Source organism: Mauremys reevesii, linkage group 25, assembly GCF_016161935.1.
Source record: "Mauremys reevesii isolate NIE-2019 linkage group 25, ASM1616193v1, whole genome shotgun sequence".
Taxonomy (NCBI): domain Eukaryota; kingdom Metazoa; phylum Chordata; order Testudines; family Geoemydidae; genus Mauremys; species Mauremys reevesii.
Genome location: NC_052647.1, coordinates 9,030,040 through 9,052,597, shown reverse-complemented (window position 1 = coordinate 9,052,597; position 22,558 = coordinate 9,030,040). Strand labels below are relative to the sequence as shown.

General features: G+C 50.9%; 1 protein-coding gene across 1 annotated transcript in view; it reads right to left on the bottom strand.

Annotated features, from left to right (window-relative positions):
* The window catches only part of LOC120391361 (complement C3-like), a 50,044-nt gene that overhangs the window by 4,057 nt on the left and 23,429 nt on the right, over positions 1 to 22,558 (bottom strand). The window contains exons 19-36 of the mRNA XM_039514933.1: positions 21,572 to 21,657; positions 21,251 to 21,390; positions 20,184 to 20,396; positions 19,126 to 19,192; positions 18,541 to 18,627; positions 17,590 to 17,793; positions 15,923 to 15,998; positions 14,933 to 15,092; positions 13,292 to 13,387; positions 11,747 to 11,897; positions 10,118 to 10,281; positions 8,311 to 8,469; positions 6,947 to 7,097; positions 5,862 to 5,913; positions 5,574 to 5,661; positions 3,653 to 3,742; positions 3,108 to 3,213; positions 1,469 to 1,558 (exon numbers count right to left, since the gene is read on the bottom strand). Of these exons, the coding sequence (XP_039370867.1) occupies positions 1,469 to 1,558; positions 3,108 to 3,213; positions 3,653 to 3,742; positions 5,574 to 5,661; positions 5,862 to 5,913; positions 6,947 to 7,097; positions 8,311 to 8,469; positions 10,118 to 10,281; positions 11,747 to 11,897; positions 13,292 to 13,387; positions 14,933 to 15,092; positions 15,923 to 15,998; positions 17,590 to 17,793; positions 18,541 to 18,627; positions 19,126 to 19,192; positions 20,184 to 20,396; positions 21,251 to 21,390; positions 21,572 to 21,657 (2,180 nt within the window). The remainder of the gene's footprint in view (positions 1 to 1,468; positions 1,559 to 3,107; positions 3,214 to 3,652; positions 3,743 to 5,573; positions 5,662 to 5,861; positions 5,914 to 6,946; positions 7,098 to 8,310; positions 8,470 to 10,117; positions 10,282 to 11,746; positions 11,898 to 13,291; positions 13,388 to 14,932; positions 15,093 to 15,922; positions 15,999 to 17,589; positions 17,794 to 18,540; positions 18,628 to 19,125; positions 19,193 to 20,183; positions 20,397 to 21,250; positions 21,391 to 21,571; positions 21,658 to 22,558) is intronic.

Below are 22,558 nucleotides of genomic sequence, written 5' to 3'. Positions count from 1 at the left end.
ACAGTAAAAGAAGAAACAAGGGATGGAGGGGTAGGTTGCAGGGTCTAAATGAGGCGATCCTGAGCAGACAGACTCAGACAGCTCTGCAAAGGAATCAGTAGATGTTGTCCAGAGGAACTCTGCCTGGGTGTATGAAATAACCAAGGACCATAAATAGGCCTGGCAATCCCAGCTAACTTCCCTCTCTGCACTGATGGATCTCTGCCTGGGTCAGCGCCAGGAGGAGCCTGGTCACTGGACTTAGTGGAGCTGCAGATGCGGAATCAAAGGTGATGGGAAGGACAGATCCGGAGACTGAGCGCCTCTCTGTATGCCCGGCAGACAGCATGGCTACAGCAAGTTCCCCACTGAACAACGGCCCCACTAGTGGGTCTCCACCCTCTTCTAGAGGACCCCTTCCTCAGTGGGGAGCGGAGCCTCCATGGCTCATTCAATACTTGGCCTCTGTGCTGAAACTGACAGCAGGAGGGCTGAGGGGTGCCAGCTGTGGGGCATCCTGGAATGAGAGAACCCAGATATTTTAAAGAAGTGCCTGACTTCTTGTCACCTCCCCAGGCCGGATTCCAACCATTGAAACAGCTGGTAGGTTTCCACTGAAGTTTCAGAACCAGGGGGGAGCATCCCCATTGGAATGGCTGGAAACCCAGCAACTCCTGCACCCCAGATTGCCCTGCTTCAATGTGTGCAGCCCCACTCCATGGATCAGCTGGCTTGGCCCAGCCCCCAAGGCCCTGATGGGCAGAGAGGAGGAACTGACGTCTCCAATACCCGCTCCCTCCCAGTCACCTGGCTGGCTAGAGAAATTCCGCTTCTACGTCCTGCTACCAGCTCTCCTGCGATTGGCAGGTGCATTTGCCACTGGAGAAGGGAGGGAGGGACCACGGGTGAGGGTAGGTGGTCCGGGAGGGTGGAAACCCTCTGTGTATGCAGGGGAGGAGGGATAGGAGAGGGAGTGAAGGAAGATATTGAGACTCTGCAGGGGTGAGGGGCTTCAGGCTGGAAAGGTGGGTCCCAGGGGCTCCTACCTCCTCCACGGCCCATTCCAGCCCGTCTGGATTCCACTCCCTGGCCCGGTCCCAGACCCTTCAGTCTCTTCTGGGTCCTCTCTTGCCTCCCCTCCCCAGGCATGCATGAGGTCATGTGGGGGTTCATCCCCCACATATTTCCACTGAGGGTGCCCTCACCCCGACCCTGGTCCCACCATTGCTGTATGTGGCGGTGCTGTAGCAAGGACACAGCCGGCCAAGAGTCAGAGCTCCAGGCTGGGGGACAGACCCAGGGACCATCCTGCCTGTGGCTGCCGTGAGCCTGTATCGCACGTGAGACTCACCCAGAGCCCACAGGGAAGGAGGGCCCTGATCGGCGACGGAGGGGGCTGATGCTGGGGGGCCTGGGACTGCACGTTTGCTAGTAAAGCTGAGAGGGGAGCCCCCACCCGAGATGTAAGCAGAGACAGGACTCTCCTTACCTTCTGCACAGCGGCAGACGTCCCCATGACAGATCTTACTGAAGAGCCCACTCTCCTTAGACGGGTGGTAGAACTTGGTGCACCGGTCATCTAGAGAAAGATCAGAGACACAGATCATTCCCCCTCCCGCAGAACAACGGCCACGGTTTACAGCACCTAGGAGACAACCCTGAAGCCCTTACTCAAGCAGAAGTCCCACTGGGTGACCTTGGGGAAGGGAGCAGCAGTCTGTGGGAACGACTTTCTTAGCTATAGGAAACCATCAGCTTGAAATGACGGGTTGGTGCTTGTTGGAGACACCCTCTTAATCATGCTAGTAGCAAATTCATCTCAGGAGGCAAAACGGGAGGAGAGGGCAAGTAGTATAATTATTGCCTGTAGTCAGAGGTTCCCCTTATTATTTTGTCTGCCTTTGCTTGGGTGTGTTGAGGTGATGAGTGTGACCATATATTTCCAGCATGGGGTAATGTTGGAACAGGAGGAACTGGGAGGTGGGCAGTAAACCAGACTAGATGATCAGGATGGTGCTGTCTGGCCTTAAAGTCTATGAGTCTAAACCCCCTGTGTTCTAATCCAGTAGTTCTCAACCAGGGGGACACATACCCTAGCGGTACCGCAGGGGGTATGTTAACTTATCTAGATATTTGCCTAGTTTTACAACAGGATCTAGAGCCCTGCAACAGGACTGGGATCCCACAGGGCCTGTTGCTATAAGAGCAGGAGCGAGATAAAAATTCAATAAACAATGCAGGAGCGAGTGGGAGTAGATCTTGTGAGGCGGGATGGGAGCAGGATTGAAAAAATAGTCCTCATTACCACAAACAACATGAACACCTCGGCCAGCAGCCACCGCTCTCTGGCCACTTCTGTGCTGCTGCTGGTGGCGGCACTGCCTGGAGAGCTGGGAACCTGGCCAGCAGCTGCCGCTCTCTGGCCCCACAGCTCTGAAGGCAGCGCTCCCGCCAGCAGCAGCTCAAGTCCTCTAATGTCTGTGCTGCTGCTGGCGGTGGCGCTGCCATGAGAGCTGGGAACCTGGCCAGCAGCTGCCGCCCTCCAGCCACTGAATGACACGACTCATAAGTGAAAACAGGCTCACGTCTCACACTGAAATGTAAGTCCAATATTTATATTCCAATTGATTTATTTTATAATTATATGGTAAAAAATGAGGAAGTCAGCAATTTGCCGGTACTAGTGTGGCTGGGACACGTTTGTATTTTTGTCTGATTTTGTAAGCAAGTCATTTTTAAGTGAGGTAAACTGGGGTACGCACAACAAATCAGACTCCTGAAAGGGGTACAGTAATCTGGAAAAGGATGGGAGCGTGAGCTAGTGTAGAGCAGGACATGGGGATTCAGGACGCCTAGGTTCTATTTCCAATGGTGGGAGGGGACTGTGTGCGCGGAAGCTGTACTTAGAGCTCTGAACTGGCAATCTGCTCCCAGCTGTGCTACTAGCTGTCTAGGCCTTACCTGAGGGCAAGTCTCTTACCATCTCAGTGCATCCCCTCTGTTACAGGGGGATAATGATGCCTAAGTACTGCAGCAAAAGACTGCAAGAGGTAATGATACTAATGTGACCCAGAGCAGAATTTGAAGCCATGGTGCCTTGAATGGTGAGGAGAGCTGCAATCTGTTACCTATGCTGTAATAGTCGTAGACTGTGACGGATGCCGGCTGAATGAGACCAACTTCGAAAAACTGGTGAGCTTTAAACTGCAGGCATTCATCCTCTGTGTGAGAAACCTGGGTGGGGGTGGGGAAATAACAGGATTGCTTAGGCTGAAGGGTGGCTGGATGGAAAAGAGAGAATGAAAAAGAATAAGAGAAGGGGAGATGTTGGGGAAAGAAGAGGGGAAAGAGAAAGTGAGGGAGGTGGAGGAAAGAAGAACTAGAGAAGTGAATGACACAGAGAAGCAAATTCAGACTTAATATCAGATGCTGCATTTCCCATTAAAGTCAATGGGCCTACATCCACATACATCAGCTGAGAGTCTGGCCCATTCAGTTATTCCCTGTGGAAAGCCTGAATCTGGGCCAGTCAGTCAAATTTGGCCATGGGTTGCAGTTTGTCAACTTGCTGACGTCTGCGGGGATGCCAGGGTGTATCTGGGAGTGCAGTTTGACTCAGCAGGAGCCCATGAAATTAACACAGGATCAGAGAAGCCCCTTGTCGAGTCTTTACCTTGTCCAGGTAGATCATGAGGTTGCCTCTGTCGGACGGGGCTTTGTCGATTTCAAACTTGGAAATGTATCTGTCGACCCCTTGGGAAAGCTAAATGTGAATAAGGAAAAGCAAGAGGCATTGTGGGTAAGGCAGCGTCTCTGTGAAAGTCCTGCAGCTGGGCGAAAAACACCCAGCAATTCACTACGTGACTCAGTGGTGTCTTGCTTGTGATCACATCTCCCATGATACAATGTGCATGTAGGACACTAACCTGCTATATAATCCACAGATAGGGTTGCCAGGTGTCTGGTTTCCGAGCGGAACACCTGGTCGAAAAGGGACCTGGCAGCTCCAGTCAGCAGCGCAAGGGGGCTAAGGCAGGCTCCCTGCCTGTCCTGGCTCTGCAGAGCTCCCGGAAGCAACCGGCATGTTCGACTCCTAGGTGCAAAAGTGGCCACAGGGGCTCTGCGCACTGACCCCGCCCCGAGCACCAGCTCCGCAGCTCCCATTGGCCATGAACTGTGGCCAATGGGAGCTGCAGGGGCAGTGCCTGCAGGTGTGGGCAGCGAGCAGAGCCCCCTGGCCACTCCACCAAGGAGACGGGGGAACATGTCACCGCTTCCAGGAGCCACCTGAGGTAAGTACAGCGTGGCTGGAGCCCGCACCATGAAGCCCCTCCTGCATCCCAACCCCTTGGCCCCAGTCCTGAGCCTGCTCCCACACTCCAAACCCCTTGGCCCCAGCCCGGGTCCACTCCTGTGCCCCCAAACCCTCATCCCGGGCCCCACCCTAGAGCCCGCATCCCCAGCCAGAGCCCTAACCTGCTCCCTGCACCCCAACCTCATGCCCCAGCTCAGAATCTCCTTCTGCACCTGGAACACTTCATTTGTGGGCCCCACTCTGGAGCCTGCACCCCCAGCCAGAGCCCTCATCCCCTCTCACACTACAACCACCTGGCCAGCCCGGTGAAAGTGGGGCTGGAGTGAGCAGGGGGGCAGATGCTGGAGAAGGGGCAAGAAAGGGGCAGGGCCTCAGGGAAGAGGTGGGGCAAGGGTGTTCAGTTTTGTGTGATTAGAAAGTTGGCAACCTTATCCACAGCTAATGGAGCTGGTACTCTCGCTGAAACAGTTCTGCTTTTCATGATAAAGGTCCCAGGTTCAGTGACCACGGTGTACGTATGCACAGTGCTTATGTGTGTAATGAAAGAGGTGCCGGGACTCAAGCAATTTTTTTTTTTTTTTACTTTCATAACTGACGCGGCAAGCCCAGAGGTACCGGGGCTACGAACTGCCAGGCCCAGAGGTGCCGGGGCTACGAAATGCCAGGGCCCAGAGGTGCCGGGGCTACGAAGTGCCAGGCCTGCAGATAGTGGGGGGCGGGGGCAGGGAGAGAGTGAGGGCAGCAGTGTCAGTAAATGTTACTGAGCATGCTCAGTACAAGCCGAGCAGCAGCTCTGGGCACGCTATAGTTCTGGTTTAGCATCCTGGCTGATTTTATACAGCTGCAGGAGGATAACACCAATGCTGGAAACATCCCTGGCTTTGTCTGCCCAATAATCCACCCTCATTTTACACCAGGACAGCAATTCACTGCAATGACTCCTTCGGGGCCTGGCTTCTTTGTGCAGCCTCTTTTTCTGTATCCACAGTTCTTCAGGCCCAAATACCTCTGCACCATGTAGGTCAGAGGATCTAAAGGGAAGCCATATTTTTTAAATTCTGGCCCCACTGTACACTGGCCCCCCAAAACTGCCTGACGGAGATGACATTCCATCCCCGACCTGGAGAGAACTGGTTGTGGTTTCCTATCCTTAGAGCTGTCTGGTCTCCCTCCAGGTTTAACCCTGGAGCCTGCTGCATTGGATTTTCTCATCTGAAAGCCCCAGTCAAGCCACTCCATTGTTTATTACGTTCCCTGTTCTCAGATTACACTGACGTACTCTCTTAAGATCTTCCACGTCTGGTGAGAAGCCAGTGAGCATGGAGACATCGATGATGGACATTGTGGCATCAACCACACCGAGGAACCTAACAAGAGGAAGAGAAAATACCTTTTGATCAGAATTCATCACTTGAACATTGATTTTGTGATCGCTCCACTAGCTCCTGTTGCTTTATCATAACTTTTTTGGCCATTCCATAGAAAAATGCATAGCCCAGGATTCTCCAGCTACCCCCTGCATCTGTCCATCTATTTATCATCTGTCATTAAAGGGCACTGTTCTCACCTGATGCAGATTTTAATATAGACTGAACGCATTGCTCCTTCCGGCTTCTTAACTAGAAACATTGCAGAAGAGAAAAGAAATTAATATCTCAGTGTAAATTTCATGCCAGATAAACCCTCTTTTGTTTTTTAGGTGTACTAACATGGCTTAGTAATCAAACAGGTCCTAGGGTAGGTGTGAAAAATCCCTCAATAAACCTCCTCTCCCCTCCAGCAATCCATAAATAACTCTTCCTGTCCCTGGCACACTAACTAAAAAGCCTCTCCCAGCTGGTTGGCACAAACAAAATATAATCTAGAGTTATCAGACAGAGGAGATTGAAACAGAGAGAGCCCATGTGTGTGAACTTGGACAGCTGGAAAAGTTAAGAACAATTTAAGGTTGGCTCCTATTTCTGTAAAAGCAGTGCCAAAATCCTTGATCCTCTAGCCTATGCTGGTCTAATGTGTGGTCATATCTCCCTCTACTGGCCAGCCCTCGCAACTAGCAATCAGCTACTCTCAGCTAAAGGAAATTGTTCCTTTAGACTAAGCAGCAGAGGCTTGTGTTTTGGGTGCTGAAGATCCTGACTTCTGTCCCATGCTGGATGATGCTGATTTCACACCCATGCTGTCTGGAAATATGTGCACTGGAAGTTTGGGTCTGTAACCAGACATCCTGGCATGGGCTCATCTCCACTTTAGAGGGAGACAATACCCAGAGTAGCTGGCCTGTGTTCCCATCCACATCTGATGCTCCAACTGTGCTGCTAACAAGTGTCAGGATGAGAGAAGGCAGCATCTGCTCCCTCATCAGGAATGACCCTGCATTAGTTGCAACTTAGAACATATAATAGCTGGAAATATTATTTAGTACCTGCTCTATGGGTATAATTTTGTAGGACTTGGGAACTGGGAGAGTTTGAAGAAGCTTCACAAAAATACTTTCCAAAGTTAAGAATGTGATTGCAGAGATGGTGGATGGTTTACACATCGGTGTAAATCTGCTGCTGTCCATGGAGTTAAACTGGTGTAACTGAGCCAAATTTGTCCAGATCTGAGGATTGACAGCAAGCTTCAGAAGAGAAATGACAGGCAATTACTTACCGCCCTGGGCTTCTTCGACCGATACCCTCAGGTTAAACTTCTTACACCGAGATTCATCCTCCCGTAGCTTTGCATTATAAATTGTCATTACGGTTAAGGTCCCTTGTCCAGTTCCTTCTGCCTTCACAGTGAAGTCTTCATTCCATTTGGTCTGTAAAGTTGATCCAAGGTTAATTTTCTTTTGTACGTCATTATTATTATTATTTAAAGACAGGGCAAATGAAGCTAATGAAGAAAATGAAGCTGGTGAGATTGACAGTCACTCACCCGGAGGGGCTGGGGGGACTCTGCAGAGACAATAGCATGAAGGAGAAAAAAGGTTACTTCCCAGGCAGTAACTCTTTGATCTCCAGACGTATTGCTTCTCCAGAGCCAAGCCTAAACAGCAACCCATCCCCTCCTACTTCTGGATTCAGCTCAAAACCACACACTCCAGGTCACTAACCCTGGAACAATTTACCTCGGGATGTGTGAGGCAAACCCCACCCAGCCCAGGGCTGCTCACCCAGCTGCAGTGACTCACCCCTCCAACGGAGCCTGCAGTGACTATCCCTGGTCAGGGCTCAGGCCAGATGACCCCCAGGCACAAGTATTTCACTGTCCCCATCAGAGCTGAGAGTTACTCTACACAACAGCACTAGTCAGCCAGGGACCTTCCTCCGGCCTTGCAGTGTTACAGACTCCCCAGGCTTCTGGCCTGCCCTTGATCCAGTTCCTGTTCCTGCCCCAGCCATGCCCGAGCCTTGTTCCAGCCCACTTCAGCCTCCTCTGTGCCCTGCTCTGACCTTGCTCCAGCCCCGCTCCAGCCTGCATCTGCCTCCTGGCCCCCCAGGCCCTCGCTGATTCCAACCTGGCTTTGACCATTGGCCTGCATCCAAACTCTGACTTCAATCCTGATTTGGCTTGTCTGTGGATTCTGACCCACGGCCTGTCCCCAGAGCCCGATTTCAGCATTGCCCTTGGCCCAGTCCTGACGCTCCAGCCAGCTCCAACCACCAGGCCTGACTGCCTAGAACCTAGGGCCTGACAGGATGTGGTGGATTTTCCATCACTTCAAGTCTTTAAGTCAAGACTGGATATCTACCTAAGAGACCGCTCACAGCTCAGCTAGAAGTTATGGGCTTGATGCAGATATTAGTAGGTAAGGTTCTCTGGCCTGTGTCATGGCGGAGGTCAGACAAAATGATCATAATGGTCCCTTCTGGTTTTAAAAATCTGAGTCAAAAGTATGAATTCATTTGGATCTGGTGCTGGGAATATGAATTCCCCTCCTCCTCCCAAAAGGGTTTGGATAGGAGGTTCTAATCAAATCCCCTTTCTCTATAATCAGTGATCTGTACTAATCACACAGAGAAGCACAATACCTCTGCTGTTCTGGCCACCAGAGCATTCTGGTTTAAGATTTTGTAGTTTATTGGACTAGCACGACGTGGCAGGAGAATAGAAACGTCCAAATTCAGGTCTTTCTCCTGCGGAATGTCTATCTGGTACTGCGCAAGAGCCTGGAACACCATGATGGTCGCCTAGAACACCAGGAGGAAGATAAGAGGGTTACACCTTATTGTCCTATTACGCTGAACATCTGACAACTTCTAAAGAGACTCTTTAATGAAGAGGAACCAAAAATACAATGAAAGAAAACACCAGGGTTCCACTGGGTTCTCACGCAGGCAAAGGGTTATATAATAATATTACCTGGCTCCAACATGGTGTTTCATCAGTAGATCTTCAAGCACTTTACAAAGTAGTACAATATCTTTATCTCCGTTTTACAGATGGGGAAACGGAGGCACAGGGCAGGGAAGTAACAACTTTTCCAGGGTCACCCAGGAAGCCAGTGGCCAAGCCAGGAATAGAACCCATGGTCAATAAATAAATCGTGCATGGTCAGTTAGCTTCCCATCACCCCTAACTATTAATGGGCCAATTGTCAGCTGGACACAGCACAACAAGATAGTGGCTCCTTCTATGTATATGTAACTCACACACCTCCTGGTGGCACCAAGACCACTTAGTGAGAGAGATTAATTAGTGTGCTACAACCTTAGTTAAGGGCCACGTGGCTTTTAGCTCCTGCAGAAGAGGCTCATGCATTTAGCTCCTGAGGTCCCAGGTTCAATCCTACCCACCAACAACCAGGGTCTATTGGTATTACAAATGGGGGCTTGTCCGGGACTTGAACGCGGGGCCTCTTGCTAAATGCATGAGCCTCTCCTGCATGAGCTAAAAGCCATGTGGTCCTTAGCTAAGGCTGTAGCAGACGCAATAATCGCTCTCTCTAAGTGGTCTCGGTGCCACTAGAGGGGACAGAGCACCATACCCAGGAGGTGTGTAGACATCTATACCACACACAGCACAGTGTTAGGGATAGAACACATGGCCCGTAACTCCAAAAATATAGACCACTCCCACCCAAGCTTGTAGCATCCTTTTTGGTAGAGAAAAGACAAAACTCAGTAGCGAGGAATGTAAAGGGGCTTCTCTACTGAGGCTGCTGGACACAGACAGACTCTATAGTTCCTAGTGGCCCCCGAACTCCAGGGAAGAGAGGGATATCTGAGGACACTCCATCTTTATTTAGCTGTCACAAGCAGTAGAGCTTTTATCCTCTCCAGTGCTTCGTGTAAGCACAGTTTAAAAACAGAATCCAAAAAACCATAAGCTTGCAGTTCTACTTAGAGATGGATAAAACACAAATTGATTCAGATTAGTCATGATTCAACAATGGCTTTGTCATATGGACTCAGACATTGGTCGTAAACGCCTGGTAGCCTGTCTCCAGACCAATGGCCAAAAACCAAACAAATGCCAGAATGAGTCCAGATGTGTGTGAGTTTCTGCCCATGGGAAGAGAAGGCCCATTCACTCCCCGGGACAACTCGCTGTCTTAAAGAGAAGCATGTCCTCACACCCATCACCTTGGCGGGATGGAGCCTCTTGTGAGAAGATTCAGTCATGCTCCTATGCTGGTCTCTGCCTTAGGTTAACAATGGCAAAGACCTGATAGGTCACGTTGCCCATGTTCCAGGCAATGCAGGACTGTTCTCTACTGGGCATTCTCCAGGACTTTCTACAATGACTCAAGTGATCAGAATCCCATCCCTTCCGATGGGAGACCTGCCCACAAAACAGTCTTGGAAGGATACGCGGGACTATAAGGATCATACTCACTTGGGTAGATCCATAGCCCCCTCCATAGTAGTTCTGCTCTCTCAGCCATCTGACTATGGGACCGGCCAACTCATACTTCTTCATTTTCAGCAAGGCCAGCAAGGCGTACGAGGTGCCCTCAATGTTGAAGGTGCGGGCATTCCGCTCTTCCCAGCGATTTCCCCCTAGGCAGCAGCAAAGAAGGCGAGCTAAAGGACTCTCCCCAAGGACATCCACTCATTCTGAGCAGATCTGACTGGACCATACCATCACCTGACTCCTTCCCCAACTTTCTGCATGGAGAATCGGTAAGTTGAACCGATTGTTGCCCCTTTCGGGCTGAGCAGATACCCAATATTTTGGGTCTTGGAGGATTGTTTCAATTACATTGAGGAATTGGTGATAGACCTCAGGTACGTTCTATGGTGTAAACCTGATTGCTTATGAAAATGCACAGAAAGTCCTGCTTCCCTGAGCATAAGGGAAACCAAAAGTAGGCACCTTCCTTGCTGAGAAATCCCCAAGTCCGCCTCTGAAGTGAGTTCCAGGCCCAACAAGCAATGTCTCTCTGCTTGTTTCATAACACTTCTCCAGGCTTTCAGCTGGTTTCTGCCTCTAACAGGCAGAACCAGGGTGCAAAACCAACATACTAGCCCCTGCATTTGCAATCAGGGAAACCCCTCAGCCCACAGGCCTTAGCTCTTGACCTGCTGTGTGCCCTGGGCAGTCCCTGCATTGTTTTTAGCTGTGTCTACTACAAAAAGAGTCTTGATTGCTCCTTCCACTGAGTCTGAAAGAGTGCCTGGCACACCCATTAACTTGAACAAGGGCCTGGTCTATACTTAAAACTTAGGTTGTCATAGCTGTGTCACTCAGGTCATGTGAAACACACACCCCCTTCCAGAGCGCTATAGCTATGCCAAACTAACCTCTAGTGCAGACACAGCCAAGTCAATGGAAAAATGCTTCAGTTGACCTAGCTACAGTTGATCATGATGGTGCAGTTCCTACAGTGATGGAAAACCCCTTCCATCAGTGCAGTCTGCGTCTACAATAGGGGGTGATACCGGCATAGCTGCTGCACTGTTGCTGTGCTGCTATAGTACCTGTATTGTATTCATGGCCAAGGTCTGTGACTGTTTTGGGATCAAAGACCCACCTGGCACCTTTCAACACAACATTGTTGTATTTAGACAACAGCTTTGTCCTGCCCTGTTTTAACTATCCCAAACAATGGGGCAAACTCCATTTTCCTTGTGCGTAATATTATTCTCTGTCTTCTGAAATTCCCCTTTGTTCAGTTTCATCTAGTTACATCCTCTTGACCCACCCTCTTCTCTCTCTCATCCTTTAGATATACATACAGAGCTCTCAGATTCCTCCTGAGGTCAAGTAATACCACATATCTCTCCTCATCCAGATCTCAGACACATTAATGTAAATCTGGAGTAACTCCACTCAACCCAGGAGAGTTACTCTGGATTTACACCCAGTCTGATCAATCTCAAATCTGGACAAAAGGAACAAATCTATGCCTGTTATTCATTCCTCATAAATTAATCCCTCTCCAAACTCCTTTGCTTCTCTTCCCTGAACCCCATCCTGACGTGGCCACATCTTTCCAGTACTTGATAAGATGCTCTGATTTACCTGTCGAAGCTTTCATGAGCGCCTTCTCGGTGTTCAGCATCCCCACCATCGCTAAGGCATAGGACGAAAGAGCCACAGTGTATGGTCTGCTTAGAGACTGGTACCTTTGGGCTAAGTATTCAGCGGCTTTGCTGATGCTGCCTTCCAAACTCTAGGAGGTGACAAAGAAAACACAAAATCAAACTCATGAGTTAGGCTGAGGTTTTGGGTGGTGTTAATGTAACACCGACAGACCCTAGTTGTCGGCAGGCAGGATCGAATCTGGGACCTGCGGAGTTAAATGCATGAGCCTCTACTACATGAACTAAAAGCCCAAAGGCTCTAGAGCAGATTCATTAATCTCTCTCTAAGTAATCTTAGTGCCACTAGATGGGACAGAACACCACACCCAGGAGGTGTGTGGGTTACATTAAGACATTACGAATTCATGTGGCTTCCAGCTTTATTTAATTTCACAGTGAATTTTGTGCTGGTGAAAGACGGAGGAGGCTGAAGAAATGGAAGTGAGATATTTGAGGGCAGTGAAAGGGGACATTTCTGGACCACATGCAGAGCGAAAGGGGACATTTCTGGACCACGTGCAGATGTCATCAGGACTGAGACCAAAGTCGGTGGCAGGGCCAGCCCTAGCCCAATGGCGCCCCAGTGTCCTTGGCGACACCCCCTGCATTTGTTAAATTTTTGAATACTTTATTTTTTATTGCATTTGTAGCCCATTTCACAACTTTGTTGCACGATTCGCATGCAGGATCTATCCACCTCTTCCTGTCAGTGATCCGCCCCCTCCCCTGAGGCTCCGCCCTTGCTCTTCCTCTCCCTGCCCCCACTCCATCCCCTCCCTCAAAGTCATCACCCCCCCACACACACTGGTCCACCTCTCCCTCTTCTATGTCCCCTCCCCCAAGCGCCTCCCGCCAGCCTCTTGCTGATCAGTGGCCAGCCCCAGGGACCTGCTAAACAGCTGATCGGTGGCCAGCCGGGGCCGAACCATTGTGGCTGGTGGGTGCTGAGCACCCCCTATTTTTTTTCCATGGGTGCTTGAGCCCCAGAGCATCCATGGAGTCGGTGCCTATGACTCTCTTCATCCCCTCTTTGTACGTGCCCACCACATCATCTCATCCTCCTCTCTTGCAGCTTCTGTCTGATACCACAGACCAGGGCCAGATTTAGGGGCAGGCAATCCAGTCAACCGCCTTGGGTGCTGGACTTGGGGGGAGGGCGGGGGGATGCTGGGCTCGGGATGCTGCTTTTGTTGTTAAAGAAAAAGAGGAAATCGAATGTTTGAAGTAAAATGTTTCCGGTATTCCGTGCGTTGGTTCATTTTTCACTAACTGCCTAGAATGTTCTGGATCTATAAGTTTTGTTTCTATAAGCTTAGAGGAAACTTTTTTTTTATTTGCTTATATGTGGCATGAATAAATGTAAATTTACTAGCTCCTTCCCTAGCAAATTCCACATGCCATGGGGCGTGGTTCATAGGGGATGGAAAGATGGGAAAACCTGGGTATGAGCATAGAAGTGAATATACGGTGAAGGGATACTCACGTTGACTTGATCCTTGCAGATGTCCTTGGCCTCTTCCAATGCAATCAACACAAAAGCCGTTAAAGAGGCATCAGGCTCAGCCCCCTTGTACCCTCCCTAAAGGGGAGCAAAGGACAGATTTGGGATAAGAAAATCCCCCGAGTACCATGAAAAGAAAGAATTAATCCCAGGACCTCAGCATAGGAAATTATAACAGAACACATGCTTCCTAGAATGCTACCCAAAAATGGACTCTCAGTCATGGACAGACCTATCGCTGAACCTCCCTTTTGCTAACGGACACCTGTCGTGCAACGGGCCAGGTTTTGATCTCAGTTACTCCTTTGTCAGTGTGGAGGAACTCCATCCAAGTCAATAGAGATGCTTCGTATTAAACCAACGTGAGAGAATTTAGCTCACCAGGCCGGTGCTCAGGTCCTGCCACTAGCTCCCAGGCAGCTTCTCGTGTATTAATGGATCAAGCCCCAGTGACATCAAAGACCAAACTTTGGCCTGTGAAGCACCAAGAAAGCTGCACTCCTCTGGGGCAATGCAAATCACTAAGTCCGGAACGAAGCGCATGAGAGGTGAGGACAAGGCATTCTCAGTTGAGGGGAGCTGGCTGGGGAACCAATGCCTGTGGAGATCAGGCCAGGCCAGAGCCTAAGTGTTTTTAGTAAATGTTGCAAAACTATCCCCTTTGGAGACATCTTTCCACCACGAGAATAACACTCAGAGCACTAACCCCACCACCTTCTAGCTAATAAACCCATACACGGACACCCCCTAAACCCTGACATGGACACCCCCTTCTGCCCTAAACCCTAACACTGAGACCCCTAACACAGAGACCCCTTAAACCCAGACACTGACAGCCCTAAACCTCAGTGGTGCTGGAACAATTTTTATAGTGGGGGTGCTGAGAGTCATTGAACCAAACTGTAACCCTGTATATAAATGGAAACCACTTCAAGCCAGGGGGTGTTGCAGCACCCTGTGCACCCCTAGTTCCAGCACCTCTGCTAAACCCTGACACCCCTTCAACCCCTAAACCCCACCCTGACACCCCTAAAACTTGACATTTATGCCCCCAAAATCCTGACACCAACATCCCCTTCTACACCTTAAACCCTGACCCTGAAACCCCCAAATCTTGCCTCTGACAACCCCTCCTACCCTAAACCCTAACACTGAGACCACTAAATCCTGACACTGACACCCCCAAAAGCCTGATACCAACACCCCCTTTTGCCTAATAAATCTTAACACTGACACGCCCTAAACCCTGGCACCCCTAAATCCCAACCCTGGCACCCCTAGTTCCAGCAATGACCACTTTATCCACTCCTAAACCCCAAACAACAACAAAACCCAAAATGATCTACCCCCAGCAGAATGTTTACCCCCAACAAGGGAGAAGTGACAAAGACTCCAGGAAGTCCACTAAGGACTAAATCGATACAATCTGGCCCATTGGGCCTGAATCTCCATTCACTGCTGCCCATGTAACTGCACCGGGAGAGAAAGAGGAGATCAGGCTGCGTGAGCACAGACTTTGGGATGTAGCCCAGTAAGACGTCCCTTTGAATTATGAACCAACAAGTTGCTGTGATGATTGAGGTGGGTAGTGATTGGTGTGTAAAAGTCAAAGGAAACACGTACAACCATCTCTCCGTGGATTACGGGGGCATCTTCTTGGAAGACTCCGTCTGGTTTCTGCTTTTCCAGGATCAGCCATTTCACCGCCCCACAGATAACTTGGTTTTCAATGGGCACCAGTTTCTTAGCCATGGCAAAGACCTTCGCCACATACGCCGTCAGCCTGAGGGCAGAATCAATCACATCACGATCACTCCTGCCTTCCCAGAACTGCCCTCACTGTGTTAGCTGGACCGTCTGCACTCAGGTATGAGTTGAGACATTTCACAGCAGTAAATGGAGTGATGTTCACGTGGGTCAGTTTATGGTAACCTGAGTGAGCAGGAGCTAGGGAAAATGTCACCACTTGTCCGGGAAAGCGCATCCAGACACTGCTCCCTATTACGGCTGGCTCTACTTGAGATGTACCGAGCTCTCCCTGCCTGCAGTGGTCTGACCAGGATGGTGGGGTTCAGGGCCCGCTGTGGACAGCAGGCCTCTGGGAACTGGACCGGAGAGTCACCAAACTCAACTTCACACAAGCCAGTGAACAGCCGTCAAGATGGTAACGGTTAGTCTGAGCCAGCTACAAACTATCCATCTAAAAGTGAAAGGACCTGGAGTTCATTACTAAGGCTGTGAATCTGTCATGGAGGTTGTGGAAGTCACGGATTCCATGACTTTCTGTGACTTCCACAGGTGGTGTGGCTAGTCCCAGGGACTGCCCGAGCATCAGTCCTGGGGGAATTGTGACAGATTTTTGTTACCAATTTGCCTGAGGCGTTAGGTGATTAGGCTGATGCTGCAGGATTGGTAAGGGAGGGGATCAAGGAGCACACCTAGGGTTTAAGTTTTAAAGCTTTATTAATAAAATAACAGCGGTTGGGTTGTGTGTGTTGACCTTTGCTCTCTGGTTTTGGGCTGGAGACTGACTTGCTCTGGATCACATATTGCATGTGTAGGGTCAGGCTAACACTGAGCAAGAGGGTGCATTAGAAAACCCACTGTCCTCACCAAGTGCTTGCTGGCCGGTCTTTGAAAGCGGCGTATGAGAAGTCAGGTTTTTTGTAAGCCATCTGCTGCGTGTAACCTGAAACAGGGAGAGGAAGAAGGAGCTGTGCGATGTCTGGCGAGCGTCTAATAAGGACTTTACATGCGTAAGGCAAACCAAGTCAGAACTGTGACCCCTGCCGCTGCTGTCTGAGTTGGGAGGCTCTCCCTTTTTCTGCAGGTGTCTCTCAGGAGGGACACAGCAACTCAAGGGAAGCAAAGGCAGAAAGCTGTCTGGTGGGGAAGCCGACTGGCATGGGCACTGCCCTGTTCCTCACCAGCAGGAATCCTCCCTTCGGGGAGGGAATGGGGCCAAGTGATTACAGTGTATGGGGATCTGGAAGGCGGGATGCCTGGGTTCTATGCCAGGCTCCAGGAGGGGAGGATGGATTAGTGTTTGGAACAAGGTGCTGTGATTCAGGACTCCTGGGTTCACTTTTCAGTTCTGTCAATCACTGTGTGATGTGCTGTTGTGCAAGTCACCGTCTGCCTCAGTTTCCCCATACTGTAAAAGCTTAAGGGATGGGATCTTTGTAGTTCAGACTCGGTGCCTAATTTAGGCGGCTCACGAGGGGGCCTGCGGTGTAGAGAAAGGGACACCTTGTTCTTTCAGGAGCTAGGCTGAAACCTACCAAGTTCTCTCAATGATCATGAGATTCTCTCTCCTTCCTCGCTACCAAGTGCCAACCTGACACGGATTTGAACTGTGGGTGAATGGCCTCCACCCTACGACCATCCCATCCCCCGCACAACAGCCATGGGCTAGCAATGAACAGGAGCCCAAAAGCCCAGCAGGACTGAAAACGAGGTTGGGTGTTTCTCTGCACAGGAAGGTCTATTCCGAGTTATCATGACTAATGCTGGTGTACACTGGGGGAGGGATATTAAACCTCATGCCTCAGGTCTTAAACCAACCTCTAAAGGGAGTAGGAGACCTAAAGTGGGAGGCAGATTCTCTCTCTATTTTAGGGGCTTATCTGGCCCCCATTCCCATAGTACCCGGGTGACTCACAATCTTCAATGTACCTACAGGGGGTGCCGGAATGGGGGCAGGTCAGGGGGCCATGGCCCCTCCCAGTTTTTTCTTATGGCCTTATGGGTGAGTGACGGGGGATGAGGGGGCGGAGAGGAGAGAGCGGCAGAATGGGGGCCGGAGGAGGTGGAGCAAGGGCAAGGCCTCAGGGGGGAGAAGCCTAGTGGGGCGGGGCCTTGGGGCGGAGCGTGGGTGGCCCACAGGGGGAGGGGCAGAGTGGGGGCAGGGCCACGTGCCGGTGGGAGCTTGCGGAGCTCCTGCCATCTACCCTCACAACCCCCCTGTGCAGCAGGGCACTGCAACTCTCCCAGTTTGCAGAGGGGGAAATAGAGTCACAGAGAGATTAAGTGACTTGCCCAACATCACACCAGGAGTCTGTGGCAGAGCAGGGAACTGAAATGGTGTCCCCTGAGTGCCAGGCTAGCTGCCTGATCCCTGACTCTGCTTAACGTGAGGTTTCTGAAGCATTTGGTACCGGCCACTCTCCGAGACAGGCTACTGGGCTAGATGGACCTCGCGGCCAGTCCTGTGGGGCAGTTCCTGTGTCCCTAACGCGAGCCTGAAGCAGGATTTGCTGTCTGGCATGAGAAGTACTTACCTTGCATGATCAACTTGATGGCTTCGGCCCTGCGTTCCACCCCGATCCTTTCCCACTGCTCGGTGCTGTCCAGGTAGATGGTGGCGATGACCGGGGGGGTCATGCCGATCATGTTCTGTTCCCCACAGCCAGACGGCGTCACAATGAGGTGCTTCAGGTTGGCCCCGTCGATGGAGTTTTCGACAATGATTGTCACAGGGTTTCCTGGCCAAGGAAATAACATGACGTGAATTTGAGCACGGAGAGCAGGCGCTTGTGGGGACAGAGAGACAGACAGACCTCTCTGCGGGCAATGGCAGATTGAGAGCTCAATGCTGCATGGTGCTGAGCACACCCAAACCCCATGAAGGTTGGATCCTAACCCAGCAACCATTGATCCAGGCCCTGTGTGCTGACAAGGTCCCTGCAATATTCTGAGCATTTCTCACCAAGCCCTCCTAGGTACTTCACTCCAGCCCTGCCAGCGGTGGGGATAGAACCTGGACACTCCCACTCTGAAAGCACCAGCCCTTGCTGGTTGAGCTGAATGGGGTTAAAGGAAGGGGTATTATCCACATTTTACAGATGGGGACCTAAAGCACAGACAGGCTAAGCGAGCTGCCCAAAGTCACCAGGGACATCTGTGGAAGAGCAAGATCTTGAACTCAGGCTTCTGAAATACTAAGTTAGGCCTCAAACCACTAGGCCATCCTGTCCAGAGACATAGGCTTCCACCTGGGTGCTCCTTATTTCTGTGCACCTGTCTCTCCTGTCAGCGCCTGCTTAGCCACACACTGACAACGACTTTGCTGTTTCTTGGCCATTAATGCTCGATAGTGCACGTAGGCAGTTGTAAGAGAACCAAGTGGGTAATCGGTCCACCTCCTGTGAGTGTGGCTACCAGAGACAAATTCATTGCTCCCTTCACTCTGTTTCTAAAGCATAAAACACTTTCAAATCAGAGGCCCTTGCCTTGGATGCTGACTTTGGTCTCCGATTCTGTGTCTGGAACCATGTCATCTATATCTGCCGCTTTCACCTTCTCTTCCTGGACTCCCCCTGAAAAGGAAGGACAAGGAGAAGAGACATTGAAATGCCATCCGTCCAGCCAGCTGAGCTTTGCTGCTGGTCCTTGAATAATACTCTACAACACTCATAGAGAGCCCTGCAAAATCCACTGATGTGCTAGGGAAAAGGGAGGGAGGAGACAGCTGAGATGGGAATCAGGAAACTATGAATACGGGGCAGGCAGAGGTGGCTGCATTTCAGTGGCAGCTGAATTGCTCTGCATATGTGGTTCTAGTCTTCCGTGATGAGTCTGATTTTGACCTCCATCTCAGCCAACACAAAACCAATCCCACTGAAATCTCCCACACACGATCGGATGCCAGGGTAGAATTTTTCAGGGAAGTTTGCTGCATATTCGATTAAGGGTTTGGGTTAGATACAAGGGCTCCAAAAACAGAGAGACCCTCAAATTAGCTATAGATTGTGGAATTCTTTGAGACCTTCAGGATGAGAGGTGCCATGTAAACGCAAAGCAGTGCGGCTACTCACCTGGTCCTTTCGCAGATGGATCCAATACTACAGACTTAATTGTTTTGGACATCCTCATCCCTTCCGGCTAGAAAGGAACGACAAAAGCATAGTAAGCACAGTAGCATTCAGAAACAATGAAGAGCAACAGGAAAAGGTGAGCGACTTGCTGATCTTGTGATCAGCGTGAATCAGGAGTGACTCCACTTTGGAAGTCAGCAGTCAAGTGAAACTGAGATCAGGTTCCGTCCCAATGAGTCTGGAATCTGACCTCAACCTCAGGCAGTGTCCCCTTTCATTTTGGATCCTGGTTAGGATACATCCAAGAAGAAGTCCCTAGGCCAAATTCCTCCCTAGCATAACACCACTAATTCCACCACAGATGAACGGGACAAATGTTTCCCAGAAGCTTGGAATGGGCGACAGGGAAAGGATCACTTGACGACTGCCTGTTCTGGTCATTCCCTCTGGGCCACCTGGCATTGGCCACTGTTGGCAGACAGGATACTGAGCTAGATGGACCTTTGGTCTGATCCAGTATGGCCATTTTTATGTTCTTATGAATCTGGTCTACAGAGTCTGGCAGGGCGAGGAAGTGAGAAGCTCAATTCATTCCATCATTGCTCTGTGACCTCCCTGAAGGACTTTTCTACTCCCTGATCTTCAGTGGAGGATCTTCCTCTCACCCAGCATTGCAGTGATCTCCTGGGGTGGGCCAATGGGACACCCTTCACAACCCACCAATGCTGCTCCTTTGCTGAGTGATATGAGGTTCTCCCTGGGTTCACTGAGTCTACATTGATTCCAGCACCCACTGATCCAAGGAGCAATTCCCTGAGCCTGAGGAACTGAACCTAGGTCTCTTATATGATGGCTCAGAGAATCGAGTGCAAGATAACCTGGCCAGCCCCAGCCCTGCTGTAGTTGCCACAGGGGAGGGGAGGAAGTGAAATGAGGATGGAGATGCAGGGTGTTAATTTAACAGGTTAAGGTACAGCACCGATTCCAGAAGCCAGCCAATCTGGCCTCCAGCCTCTTACCATCCAGCAGGTATCATGCCCCCATCACCTGATACCTACCACAACCTTAAGTTTCTTCTTCACACCATCAGACACAAAAGTGCCAAACACCGCTGCCTTGACCTCAATGTCATGAGATCCCAGCTGCAATGGCACAATCACTAATGGCACGGCCAGGGAGGACTTGGCTTTGATTTCAAGGATCTGCCGGTATTTAGCCTTGGAAGTGGATGCACTGCAGAAAACTGGGTTGTGCATCAGCTCCACCCGGACCTGAGACAAGAACAGAGATTCATGAGCAGGCAGTCTGCACACCATGACACTGTAGGACATTGATCCAAAACGTATCCTCTGACTGGAGTTTGCCTTTAATCTTAATAAATAACAGACAGGACTGTACTTACAAAGCATGTGACTGTATCCTGACCTCCTTCCTGAGAGGCCCTTCAGGACCACCCCCAGTTCTGTCTTGCCTCAGAGAGGCTCTCAGCCTGTGGTGTTCTTGAGTGTAAGTAATGAGACCCTCCTGGTCTGAGTCAGCATGAAAGCTCCAAACCTGGCACCTATTCACAGATTTGTAGGCCCAGCCAGAGAAGAATGGCAGTCGGAAGGAGATTTTTTTAAAATCTCCCTCTATATCATGCAATCTTGCCAGAAGCTGGGAATAGGCAACAGATCACTTGATGATTGCCTATTCTGTTCATTCCCTCTAGGGCACCTGGCACTGGTCACTGTCAGAACACAGGATACTGGGCTAGATGGACCATTGGTCTGACTGTTCTTAACTGGGTGGATTCCATAGCCCTGATCCTGCAAGGTGCTGAGCACCCAACAAGGTCAATGGGAGACAAGGGTGTCCAGCTCCAAAGGGATCAGGCCCTAGAAGAATCACAGAATATCAGGGTTGGAAGGGACCTCAGGAGGTCATCTATTCCAACCCCCAGACAGATTTTTACCCCAGTTCCCTAAGTGCCCCCCTCAAGGATTGAAGTCACAACCCTAGGTTTAGTAAGCCAATGCTCAAACCACTGAACTATCCCTCTCCACCATTTTGTTTTCGTTTGGCTGTCTGTCAAAGCATTGACACCTCAGGTCCATTCCAGAGCCCCATGAGGCGGTGAGCTTACCTTAATTTGTTGTTCTCGATAGTTGTAGAGAATAGCCCGGATTTCCACCTGCTCATTCCTCACTACAGAGTAGGGCAGCCGGAGGTCAATGAAAAAATCTTTCATTACTGTTATCTCATAGGGGTCAGCCACACAGATCCCTGCAATGGGGAAAGACCCAGGGTCAGAGACAGCGGGGCTTATACTTTAGTCCTGAAACATGTCTGCTGTCTTCTCGATTGTTCCATCTCACTGTGGCCTTTCCAAGGCCCATTGTGGCCTGGTGTCTTTTCCCCATTAGCTTTTCTGCCTGTTCTCTGGAGAACTTGTGGTGTTCCTCACCTTTGGTCTCTGAAAGGCTCACAGCCAGGACTTCCCAGGTGGTGATGGAATCCTTCAGGAAAATAGGCACCGTCTTGGAAGAAATTCTACATGGAAAGAGAAAGACAGAGCCTGTTACAGAAGGAAGGAGCTAGGACTCATGGACATTCCCCAGCTAGGGGGCCAAAATCAAAGGTGGGCAAACAACATACACATCCACCCTGCGGGACCCTCCTGCCTGGCCCCTGAGCTCTTGGCCCAGGAGGCTAGGCCCTGGCCCCTCCCCTGCTGCCCCCTCTCCCCCGCAGCCTCAGCTCACTGTGCCACAAGTGCAATGCTCTGGGCAGCGAGGCTGGAAGCTCTTACCAGGCAGCGCAGCTGCAAAGCCGGCCTGACCCGGTGCTCTGTGCTGCGCGGTGGTGTGGCTGGCTCCAGTCGGACAGCATGGCTGCCTGTCCTGGTGCTCTGGGTGGTGCAACTGTAACACCACCAGTGCTCCAGTAAGGGAAAGGGGCAGGGAGCGGGGATAGAGGGCAGGGGAGTTCAGGGTGGTGGTCAGGGGGAAAGGGTGTGGATAGGGGGCAGGGCGGTCAGAGGGCAGGGAACAGGGGGGTAGAATGGGGGCAGGGGTCCTCAGGGGGGTAGTCAGGAAGGAGGAGGGGGGTTGGATGGGGTGGCGGGGGGCAATAAGGGGCAGGGATTCTGGGGCAGTCAGGGGACAGGGAGGGGTAGATGGGGCAGGAGTCCCAGGGGAGAGGGCGACTGTCAGGGGACAAGAAGCAGGGGTGGTGGGATATGGGGCAGGGGCCAGGCCACGTCTGGCTATTTGGGGAGGCACAGCCTCCTCTAATCAGCTCTTCATGCAATTTCAGAAACTCGATGTGGCCCTCAGGCCAAAAAAAGTTTGCCCGCGCTGGTTGAGATCCTTCTATCTTAGGACTGAGGTCCTTCTTCGGCAGCGCAATGGGAGCGGAACTGGAAGCTCCCGTGCATCCCGTGGGAAGCGCA